This window comes from Paramisgurnus dabryanus, chromosome 20, assembly GCF_030506205.2.
Source record: "Paramisgurnus dabryanus chromosome 20, PD_genome_1.1, whole genome shotgun sequence".
Lineage (NCBI taxonomy): Eukaryota > Metazoa > Chordata > Actinopteri > Cypriniformes > Cobitidae > Paramisgurnus > Paramisgurnus dabryanus.
This window is the reverse complement of record NC_133356.1, coordinates 29,028,357-29,040,709: the sequence shown is the minus strand read 5'-3', so window position 1 is coordinate 29,040,709 and position 12,353 is coordinate 29,028,357. Positions and strand designations below refer to the sequence as shown.

The 12,353-nt window shown below is 37.8% G+C and overlaps 1 protein-coding gene across 1 annotated transcript in view; it reads right to left on the bottom strand.

Annotated features, from left to right (window-relative positions):
* The window catches only part of micu1 (mitochondrial calcium uptake 1), a 70,521-nt gene that overhangs the window by 42,538 nt on the left and 15,630 nt on the right, over window positions 1–12,353 (bottom strand). The window contains exons 3-4 of the mRNA XM_065251099.1: window positions 9,550–9,739; window positions 1,155–1,317 (exon numbers count right to left, since the gene is read on the bottom strand). Of these exons, the coding sequence (XP_065107171.1) occupies window positions 1,155–1,317; window positions 9,550–9,739 (353 nt within the window). The remainder of the gene's footprint in view (window positions 1–1,154; window positions 1,318–9,549; window positions 9,740–12,353) is intronic.

Below are 12,353 nucleotides of genomic sequence, written 5' to 3'. Positions count from 1 at the left end.
ATTGGATTTTGCGTAAAATTAAGAATACTTTTGAATACTGACCTGATACAATACTGATTTTGTGGTAAACCAAACTCTTCATATGTTCTACATATAAAGTAGTAGAGTCAAAAAATAGTTAATTTATATTAAAATAATAGTGATTTCCTGGAAAATGTTGTGCTAATGTGGTATTTCAGGCATTCTAACTTATTAACACAGTTAAAGTGTTGGATTCCTAATGCGTATCATGGGAAAAAAGAAACATTTGGAGTATTTCTGTGGGGTATTTCTTTGGAACGTTTTTTTTTTCTCGACTATTGATTATGTTGTGTAACAAGTGCAGGAAGTACAGTGGAAGTCCATATATGGGCACTTTACCCGGAATAGAGCATGCACACACCAGCCAAAAGCTGACACCAAATAAGTGTGTTTTTAACATGTAGTAAATCATAAGTTATGCAGAGACTGTGGGATAATGTTTTGTGTGTGTTGCCTGCTCGTGACTCACTCCACCTGCGGTACACCCCCAAAAGCTCAGCTTTTTTCTAAAAGTAGCGGTACAGCTGATCTGTCTTTTATAAATCTGATAAAAATAAAAACTCTTTGGGGACTCTACAGTATTGCATTAACATAAGATTAGCAAAAACAGTGTGTGTTATGTGACTTTAACATACTGATATGTATGTTTACAAAAATACAAAACAACATAGATCTCTAAAAAAGCTTTTTTTCTTTTATCACCTCTGTAGCCCAAGACAGCTTGCCCACTGAAGCCAAGCAGAAAAGCGCTATATAAATGTAACAAATTATTATTTTTATTATTAAATACGGTTTTTTCTTACAAGCGTATCGTTTCGATGCAGAAAACATATTACCCACTGGATTCATTTGGATTACTTTAATGTATGTGCTTTTTGGAGCTTCGCCATGTTGGCTCCCATTTTAATATAAAATATAAAAAGTCATATTCACCTGGGATGGCATTTCGTTTCGACTATTTCTTTAATTATTTACACAAATCTGTAATGCATTTGTTTTGTGACTGTGTGGAAATGTAATTTAGTAAATTGCTCCGTCATTATAATTCACATTTCATTCAGCATCCTATGGCACACGGCCACTTTAATACTGCTCAACCCGAGGGAGGGAGAAAGAAAAAGACTGAAACTCACTCTCCGGCTGTTTCTCATTGGGTGTGATGGAGCGCACAAAGTCCTGTGGCGTCATGTAAACCTCTGCCTCTCCATGCTCGTGGATGATCTTCAGTGTGGCGAAGTAGCGAAATATCTTGTCCGGAGTAGAATAAGCTCTGATCCTGTTCTCATACTCCATCACCTGGATCACACAACAACACAGTCAATGGAAGTGAAGAGAAGTAACTAACTAAAAGTAGCTTCTATACCAACTATTCAGCAGTAGCGTGAGTTTAGGTTTGTACAGTAATGAGCTATTTTATCTACAAGCAGCAGTGCCATTTGACAAAACAAGACTTTGTGAATAGGGTTCATGAAAAGCATGTTGGATAGACAGCGGATATAAGCTGGTTTGACAGGACATTCACATAATTCAATCCAACCCTCTGATCGTACAAACAATCTGTCATTATGGCTGACACTTTATAAAATGGTTGCAAGAGTTATGAATTACAAGCAGCCTAAATGTTTGTTATTGATACCCTGAGGCGCATTTCATGAAAACTTTCCATTGGAGGTTTGCAAGAAGTCTGCACACATTTATAAATGAGAGCAATTAGTGCATTTAAAAGTTTTAATAGTGAATCCTTCTCAGCATGCGGTCACTGCGAGATGTTTCATCACTCAAATTTTATGAGTGACTCTGTATATTGGCTACTGTATGCTAATTAACTCAATTTCTATGCTAATAAACTGTCAGCTCACGCACGGCTATTTCACAAGTGACTGGGTGACTGTAATTGCAAGATGAAGTGAATGATGTTTGAAAGTTTTGGATATTAAACACATGTCATCAGTTATTATTATATTGTCAAATTTCATTTTTCAATCAAACACTGACGAGAGTGACAACTATTAACTAAAATCAAGTGGGTCAATTTAAAATTACAATATTTTGCTACCATTGCCACACGCTGTGCACTACAGTGGGTTGCACCAAAGATATTGGATATAATAAGATTGAGCACTAGTGCTACTGTGAATAAGGGACCATGCAACGCTCAATATGATCAGTCTGGTGAAGGAAGTCCCACATTTCAGTTAAAAGACCCAATAATCAATCAATAAAGACTGATGATCCTCAGTGAAAGGAGCTCTAAAGATGCACTTGACAACCTATGTGCATGCACAGGAGCTGAAACGACCTCAATAAAAGGTGTTTTTAGCCCAATATGAGATTAGAGAAACCAAGGTTATGGTTCAGCGGGTCACATTTAACTTTGGTTATAGCACCTGATTTCAGAGATATACACCTTTCTCCATTCAAGTAAATAAGACTTAGTTAAAGTGCACCTATTTCATTGCTAACAAACAATGTTATTTTGTGTATTTGGTATAATACAATGTGTTTGTGTGGTTTATGGTTAAAAAAACATTATTTTCCACATACCATAGCCTACATTTTTGTAGCTTTTAAAAAAGCATGAATTTCAAAAGATCTGTGTCCCTGATTGGTCAGCTAATCTGTACGTTGTGATTGGTCTGAATACCTCTGACGTCAGCCATAAATGTGACGCTCCTTACCATGTTTGTAAGATTCGGTCACAATGCAATGTTAACAGGAGTTAACTTACAGGCTGTGAGTCTGAAGCGGGAGGAATTATTATGATTAGGGGTGTGCCGGTTTCAGAATTGGTGATGACGGTTATGACGTGAGTCAAATGTGACGGTTCGTCACATAACCGTCGGTAGGGGGCGTTTTGCTCGTTTAAATGCTCGTGGATTGACGGGAAAGTGTCATTTTACCATAAAATCATGAATGTGATGCCAAGTGTGTTTTAAACAGTAATAACTTTGAACAATTTAACAGAAAGCAATGAAATATTTAAAAAAACACACTGTTGCCAGAAGACTGCGCTGTCACTCTCTGCCCAGCATAAATTAATCCTCTATCTATCATCTATCTTAATAATCTTCAGAGAAACAGATTTGTGCATTGGGCTTTTTATGTCTGTAATTGTGTCTATATCTGTCATTACACGGACCAGAACAGCACGAAAACAATGTGGATTAAAAGCGTATTGAAGAGGTTTTGCTCATAAATGCAGGTAAAAGAAAGTAATGTGAATTTGAGATTGTTATTAAACGCAGCCGGTGTAAAAGCACAATGGCCACGCGCAGCAAACGCTCTCCGCAGACGCGCTGCACAGTGCTCACCCGGCGTTTGAATAAACTAGACACTGATTAGCTACTTACTCTACGTTTCTTTAAAATTAACAGCAAGACAACTAGCAGTGAATGTGCGTTCAAGAGAGTTAGTAGATTAGCACGGGAGGATTTGAACTTGAAAAGCGGAGTGTACTGACGCCTTTCCGCGGTTAAAACAACATTCCTTATCATGGTCATTCATGTTTATTTGATGCTATAAATTAACTAGAAGGAAGAGATGATTTGAAAGGTGAGACTTTGTTTAATATGTTAAATCTCAAAAGTAACCGAAAAGTAACCTGGTCTGTCCTGTATGTCAGCGCGTTGTCAGTGTCTGCTCCGCTCTGTATTTTTCACTGCGTGAGAACGTGAGGGGGCGTGTAACACAGACTGTTAACAGTTGTTTTTAATTAGTATTTAAAAATTCTTTATGATACAAAATGTTTTAAAAAATATTTTAATAACACGGTTTTGGCGGTTATAGAGTTCTAATGACGGTGTTCAACTATAACCGTCGGTCTCACGGTTATATAATGACCGTCACACCCCTAATTATGATAATGTCGGTCTTGTCTACATCACCAATCCTTGGAAGTAAACTGTTGCCTACAACCCGTGTGTTTGTTGTAGTCCAAGAAAAGAGATTTACATTGGAGACAATACCTCTCATCATCGTTCCATTTAGGGGCTTGTACCTTTTGCATATCGTTAACATGTACTAATACACACTTACACACCATAGGAAATGTAAAAACGTGAATCGGACAATAGGTGCTCTTTAAGTTGATAGGAATTAGTAGGACTAGTCTTGCATGACTAAAATAACTGCCCGGAGTTGATGCAAACTTGGCTGCCTAGTGGCATGACTTCCCTAAAGAGACTTTGGCATTTATTTTCAGAAGAGAAAAAATGTCCATGATGCACATTTAAAGGGATAGTTCGGCCAAAAATGATATTAAACCCATGATTTACTCACCCCCAAGCTGTCTGAGATGCATTAGTGTCCATCGTTTATCAGACAAACACATTTTCATATATTTTATAAAATGTTTTAGATCTTTCAGTTAATTAAATGTGAAGTTACGGGGTCCACGACCTTCAAGTCCTAAAATGTGCATCCATCCTTCACAAAATAAATCCAAACGGCTCCAGGATGATAAACGAAGGTCTTCTGAGGGTAATCCGCGCGATGTTGTTGTAGAAATATCCATATTTAAAACTTTATTAACGTAAATAAATACCTTCCGGTAGCGCCGCCATCTTAGACTCCTCTGTATTCAGGAGAGAGTATTAGCGTAGTGTACGCACTTTTCTTAGTGACGTATGACAAATTCGGAGGGTGGGGGCACAGAGCAGCAGCAGAGTAGCCTCCGTAGGCTGCGTAAGCTCTCATCCTGAATACCGACGCGACTAAGATGGCGGCCCTACCAAAAGGTTGTTACTTTCGTTTATAAAGTTTTAAATATGGATATTTCTACAACAACACCACGCGGATTATCCTCAGAAGACCTAGTTGTTCAGTTTGGTTATGTACACACTATGCAGAGTTTCTGTAAATGCGGTTGTCACTATCTGCATTTTGCGGGAGCTGATTCGGTTGTAGAATGCGACAGTCCCGTAAATTACTGAAGTATGTGTGTAGTAGGGCTGTGACGATTAATCGCGTTTCCCATTAAAAATATCTGTCTGAAATCGATTCTGAATCGCAAGGCTGCGATTCTGTGTTTCACGCACAGCTCGTCCGTGTATTGCAGCGTTTTGGTCAATAGGAAGTCATCATCAATCTAAAGTCATTATGAGTCTGAGTCGTTTATAGCGTTTAGTTGATTTATTTTATAGCAATTAAAAAGCAAAACTCGTTAAACACAAAATCACTCAAAATATTCTTTATTATCATGAAAATACCTGAAACAATTTGAAAAATAGCGATGTAAATATGCTTATAGACATTTCCTGGAATGTCGTTTGTAATGGTACTTCTTCTGTGGCACAAATGGAGTTTCTGCACGAGAGCGCCTCAAAATTCATTCATTGAGAAAACATGCATTTGCACGATTAATCATCATAGCCGCAATGTGAACTGAATATGATTAATCATTAAAATGTAAAGTGACAACCGAATCGATATGCAGTGTGAACGAGGCCTTTGAGACCTCTGTCTTCAATTTAATTCAGTTGTACTCTAACAACTGGCTTTTTGACCACTCGAAAGCCAAGGTCAAACGCACAGCAAAGCATAGTTTATTTGACTCGTACAAGACGCTTGATGCATGTACAATGTACGCTGGGTTTCCAAAATCCGGTGGCTCATTCTTTTGATGACGAAAAATGCAAGTAAACGTCCCGTGCTCGAATTCACTTTAAACTGCATGATAAGATGAGGATTGGCAATCCAACTTGGGTCATTACACTTACACATTTGGCAGACACTTTTATCCAAAGCATACAATATATACATTTCATTTGTCAGTATGTGTGTTTCTTAAGATCAAACTCATGACATTTGTGTTGTTAACAAGCTACAGGAACACCTACAGGGTCATCGGCACTCAAGCACCAGCTTTATGTCAAGGCAAGACTGAGCTCAATCTCTGAAATAACATTGTATAGAAAACAACTTTAATTTCGCCTAATAATATAAACATGTAATACTCATGTATACTGTGTGAGCCTCCATTACATAAGATGCTATTACAATGAAAGAACAGCTTTTTCAAGCAGAAATTTCTGTATGCAGTTCGAATGTCTATTGTCAAACACGATAATGGGCCGAGAATATGATACTGTCTGTCAGTTTAATAAGAGCACGCTGAATAACCCGAGGCCAGGCTTACTGACTGCTACCTACTTATACATAACATCACTCATTCAGAGAGAAAGAGAGAGAGAGAGAGAGAGAGAGAGAGAGAGAGAGAGAGAGAGAGAGAGAGAGAGAGAGAGAGAGAGAGAGAGAGAGAGAGAGAGAGAGAGAGAGAGAGAGAGAGACAGAGTGTGTATGCCTGTGACATACAAACAGACAACTTGGCATCTAAGTGGCATTCCCTAATGATGCCAACTGACATTGGTGCATCAACACAACCATTGAAGTGTTTTGAGTCACTAAAACATATCGAAAGAAAACGAGTGACTTTGTTCACCAATATGATGAAAAAGTTAAAACACTAATAGTGTAAACTGCTATTACTTCTTGAAACAAATTGTTGTCTATTTTAAAAGCCCCATTTGCAGAAACAATTACTTATTTCTTCTAACAAAACACTGCAATATAATTCTTCGGAAATCATTACAATGTAATAATCTGTACTTCTGAATGCTTTTTCCTATCATTAGCACAGTTGAAAATCATTGTGCTGTTTAATGAAGTATAGACATTGCAATACAAGCTGTAAGACATTGACATTAGAGTAACCCATATGCCAGATGCTTTTATCCAAAGTAACTTACAGTGCATTCAGGGTACGCATATTTTCAGTTTGTGTGTTTCCTGGGAGGTGGAGGACCAAAATAGGGATTTAAATCCGTTGTCCTGCCATTTTTTTATTTCCAAAAAGTAGAGCATTTCTCAGTCTATTGATCTTTAGAGAGATTAAGGCCGCTCTATGCAAAACTGGATCTAATCAGGACAGAGACAGCAATGGACGGCCCACATTCACAACAACAGGCACACAGGATCACATCAAGACCTCAAGAGTAAACCAGAGCATTTATTTGAGATAAATAGAGGAATACAAAACACGCACTTCTTTGGGAAGATTTCTTATCCATGTGTCACTCAACAGTTCCTTTGTGAGATTAGATTTAGGCTGACAAGAATGTAAATGCCCACAAACACAGACAGCCGTCTAATGTGGCTAACTACATGATGAATGACCTCATCCATCAAAGGCGCAGTCCCACCATCCTATCACCCAATTTTTAACGTGTTGCCGGATTGATTTATGTTGCATCCGTTATTCACAGAATAATGGAATTCCCACCTTTAATGTCGGCTAAAAATGAGGATTAGATGAAGGGTAATAAACACACGCTTTGACCTACACATTGGCATTGCCATCACGTCTAAATATTTAAGGATAAATCATACTGCCAAATTCAGCTCTCGTTTAAGAAACACATACACACAAAACATAACCAGGCAAGAAATTTCATTATTGGCTGTACTATGTACTGTGGCTGTAATGGTTCTCAACAACATGAAAACGCCAAAGCCAATTATGCTGATAAATTGTACGACCTTTATCGATAAAAGTGCATCACATTGTACGAAACAAACTAAATAAACCTCAAAACAAGAAAACACAAATATGATACGGTTACAGGCAGTGATAGTCGCTCAAAGATAATCCTTTGGGTGTGGAAGTGTATTAAAGGCATAATATGTACATTTTCACCACTAGAGGCCGCTATTAAACAATAACACAATAACAAAGGTGAAGCTTAAAGGAACAGTATGTAAGAAATTTATATCAATTAATCATAAAATGGCCCTGATATGTCTCTAGACATTAAGAAATCATTTTCATTTCAAATACTTATATATCACTGACAACAGTGGTCTGGCCAGGATATTGTCATTTAAAAAGTGTAGTTGCAGCCCTCAACTGATGTTTATGTTGTCATTTTGTGTATTGGCCACCAGTTGTGTGATTGCAGTACCAGTTTTGGCCACAATCCTACATACTGTTCCTTTAAAGGTCCCGTTCTTTCTGATCCCATTTTTTAAACATTTTTCTCACCACTAGGCAGCCTCAGTTCCTAAATGCGATTACAAGTATCAAGTGTCGTGTCAATATGCATAAGTTTGGCGAAGATACATCCTCAAATACATAAAAAATGAATGTAACTTTTTAATTTTTGGCCATATCTAATCGAAATTTGAATGTGCCATGAATAGAGTTTGTTGTTTAGAAGCTATTGTATTGTTTCTCCTACAGTAATTTTGAGTTAAATATATAAAATTGGAATAACGTTGTAGGTATTTCCCACGTGTTTTTTAAGTACTATTTTGCTGCGCTGGACTAATCATAAGGGGAAACCAGGCATGTTTGGTCCCATGAAAATATGTTGACCAGAGCCAAAGTTATGGGCATGTAAAACATTCGTCTGACCACTAAACCTGACTGCCATCACATGTACCAAGTTTCGCGTCAATACGCATATGTATGGCGAAGATACAACCTCAACACATCAGAGTTATAATTAAAAGCATAAGTAGAAATTTGGACTGTTGCTGGCCATAGCGGGTTATAGAAAGAGACTCCAAATTTGCTGTGGGAATTATTTGGATTGTACTGTATCAGGTTGATTGTTAGATGTTCGTAACCGGTACTTCCACATTTGTTCACTTGTGTTGCCTAAAGTTTCTGCACCTGGAAACTGAGAATAGCATGGATATTAAGTTATTAATAGGCCGATAATTACAAGGGAGACAAGGGACGAGCCATTATTTAAAACAGGAAATTCTTTGGATTCTTTTGGGATATTCTAAGTACACAAGTAGAAAAAAACAAAAAACATCCATATCAATGGGTCATGTCTTACACTTTCACTTCATTCGTTTTTTCCCTGATATCCATTTAGAATGCAAGTGAAGGGGACTTACACCAAAAGTCAATTGTAATTTAGTTTTTTCCCGCCAGTTTCCAACATCTCTCAGACTCATAGATAGTTTTACAATGCACTTAACCCTGAGTTTAAAGAGATGATAACCCAGGGTACAGACCTCATTTAACTGGTAAAGCTTCATTTAACAAAGTATTAGTTTAAAAGAGGGTCACAGCAACCATAGGTTAACCCTTTTATATGCTTTGTGCTACACCATCATATAAAATAATGTGCTTGACTGGAAAAGTAGTCCATTGTATTGGTCAAACAATATGCAACTTCATATAAGCTACTTAACAAACAACAGCATGACAAATTTGACAAAATTTCTCAATCTCTCGTTCCCTTTACTCAAAAATTTGCTTGTTCCAGGTGCCGTCTTTCATATCCCCACAGTTCATTTCTGCTGTGATTCATTAACTCAGCTATTGTTGCTCTGCCACCTTTCTCCTGATGGCATATCACATGAAATTCACTTCACAGAAATATGCAGATTCATTTCAACGCTGTGATTTGCCGGGCGATGAGATGTGAAGAGGCCACGTGTCTCATTTGCACTTTGGATGGGATGGGATCGACCTCATGGCAAAGAGATTTTACACGATACAAACACACTGATTACCTTGCGGTCACGAAAGCCGACTCGCTGTTTCTTCTTCTTCCCTTCTGATCCCGCCTCCTCATCCCCCTCCCCGCTACTCGTCTCAATTGCGCTGTCTGACTCCGCCTCCTCTGCTGCCGCATCATTTAGCCGCTCCTCCTCCCGCATCTGCTCATCATGCTTGACTGAAGACCCCGCCTCCGCATGTGCTCTGTCAACCAGGACAGAGTGAGTAAGAGTGTGTTAAATACATTTGAAATAAAATCAGCAAAATAAGGTCTATTGTTGACTTTAAGGCACATTTTTAATCTTGTAGTCGTAACGTAAAATTGTATGGGAGGATTAAATCTGTTATTGAAGTGTGTATATTTGTCTATTTTATCGATGTGTTCCTCATACTAAAAGTCTATAAACGGTGCAGCCAGGTCAATATCATCAGGACACAAAGCAGTAATTGAAAAAAGACAAGCCTTTGATTCAATGGGATGTGTGTTTGAAGAAGTGTCTAATAACTCAATTTAATGACACGCAAGGAAAATTAGTGCATCTGAAAATGCCACCTCATCCTATAAATCCACCATTCTATAGATCTCTTCCCAAACGCATTTCACAATATGGCTCATATATCAGCACCTTTACTCATACACACATACCACACTGGATTCAACCAGACTTCAACAAGACTGCAGATGATTATCTGAACATATGAGCTCTCGAAAGACATTTGTGTTAACGGGGAAGTATGTAATTTATTCAATGCGTTTAAAGGTCCTTTAAAGGGCACCTATTATTTTTACAAGATGTAATATAAGTCTCAGGTGTGCCTAGAATATGTCTGTCAAGTTTCAGCTTAAAATACCCCACAGATCATTTGTTATAGACCAATTTCGTGTTTGCAAACAGAGATGACGTTTTTTGTGGGCGGAGCCAAACTGGTTGCAGAAAGTGACTGCTCCGCAGTAGGGTTGTGAAGTGTTTTAGCATTAAACCGTGATTTTTATGGATCCGGTGTTCTGTCGAAGTCTGATTCCTTTATGTATCCCTTTAGTGCAATGTTTCTTATAGCGTTTTAATCACATTACGTTTATTTTTTTTAGATAGATCAAAAGTTTAAATGGCTTGGCTACTGATATGCATGTATGTAATGTATATGTATTGTTCTTTTTTGCTAAATCAAATATTTTTACAGTCTGAATCGCTAAAGTACATGTAAAAGCAATACTATCATGTATTATATATAATAGCGTTTATTAAATATTTCATAATTTTCCTGTTTTTTATTATTTCTTCCTTAATAAATTATAATTGTAACATGATAAAAACGCTATAAGAAACACATGGAGGGAACAGACTTCGACAGAACACCGGACATCTTCTCTCCTTATTTTCTATTCTAATTATTAAAAGATTTCCAGATGATTTCCTTGCTCCATTCTGTCCGTTTAAGGGCTTATTGTAATCATAAACACCTACGTTTATCTTCAAATGATGTCTTTTGACGATAGTATTCTATAAAAATGAAAGCCATCTTTTTTGGCATTCTTATTCTGACACTTAACAGCACAACCGGACATTTTCCAGTGAGTTATCTTGCTCTTTTCACTCGTGTCTAATTCATTTCCACTGTTTTTCTGCAACCGCATTGCGCGCGCAGCTTGCAGTGGCGTAACTGTGACGTCTACTCTAAATTGGTCTATTGTAGGGCTGCACGATTAATCGTTTTTGAACCGAAATCGCGATGTGAATGGATGCGATTTCCGAATCGCAAGAGCTGCGATTTTTTTCGATTCAAAACTATCAAATATAACAATCATCTAGTACGCAGTTTTTGACAGTTCGCTTCATGCGCATTTTACGTTTGATGCAGTTTAAACCAATAGAGTGCATTAACACTGAGGTGCTGACTACACGTCAGATAACACCATTAGGAAAACATGAGCGAGCAGCAGTTCAACTCCTCAACAAAGTGTACGGCCATATGATTTCCGCGATGCGGAAAACACCAACAGAATCGCGAAATGCATACTAATAGAATTAACTGCACAACGCGGAATGTCATGAAGTTGGCAGGTTTTGGATTCAGTCATTTTAAAAACCCATTATAACTCATTAACCGGCAAATGAAAGGACAGAAATGCGCGAAAACATTTCCCTTTTGTGTAATGTTGGACTTAACCTGTTATGCCGGTCGGGCCACGCTCGCGGGCCCGCACGTCTTTGTTTACAAACATTTACATTCACTATGTAATCTACTGCACAAGAACGGTCTAAATCTTAACAACCAGCATATCATTCAAAAGGTCTAAGGGTTTACTTGTGATATCCGAGCACTATTTTATAAAATAAATGCTGTAGCATTCGCTGTGCATTTATTTGTGCAAGGACTGCAAACGAGAACATGGAAAATCATAACGGGACAACATACCTTTGTTTAAAAATTGCGCGTGAGTCCTAAGTCCATCCGGTCTCATGTTTGAAAATTATTTTTGCCAAGCGTTCCCAGTATGACATCAACTTGCATTAGTAGTCTACAAAAGTAACAAATCTGAGAAATATTGATATATTCTCCGTTGTTTACGTCCGATGTCTTAGAAGAGAACCATCCGCCATTGTTGCTTTTCAATAAAATATGCACGCAGCGTTGTACAAACGTGTTAAAACTCCATAGAATCGGATACATTAGAGTCTTACGTTTAAAATGAGTCCATCCATAAACGAAACTTTACTAAAATAAGGCAGTACATAACCAAAATAACAAAACAGTCACGCCCACTGTGGTGACGTTTTCATTTGCACAACCTATCTTTTTATCGTTCCACAGCCAG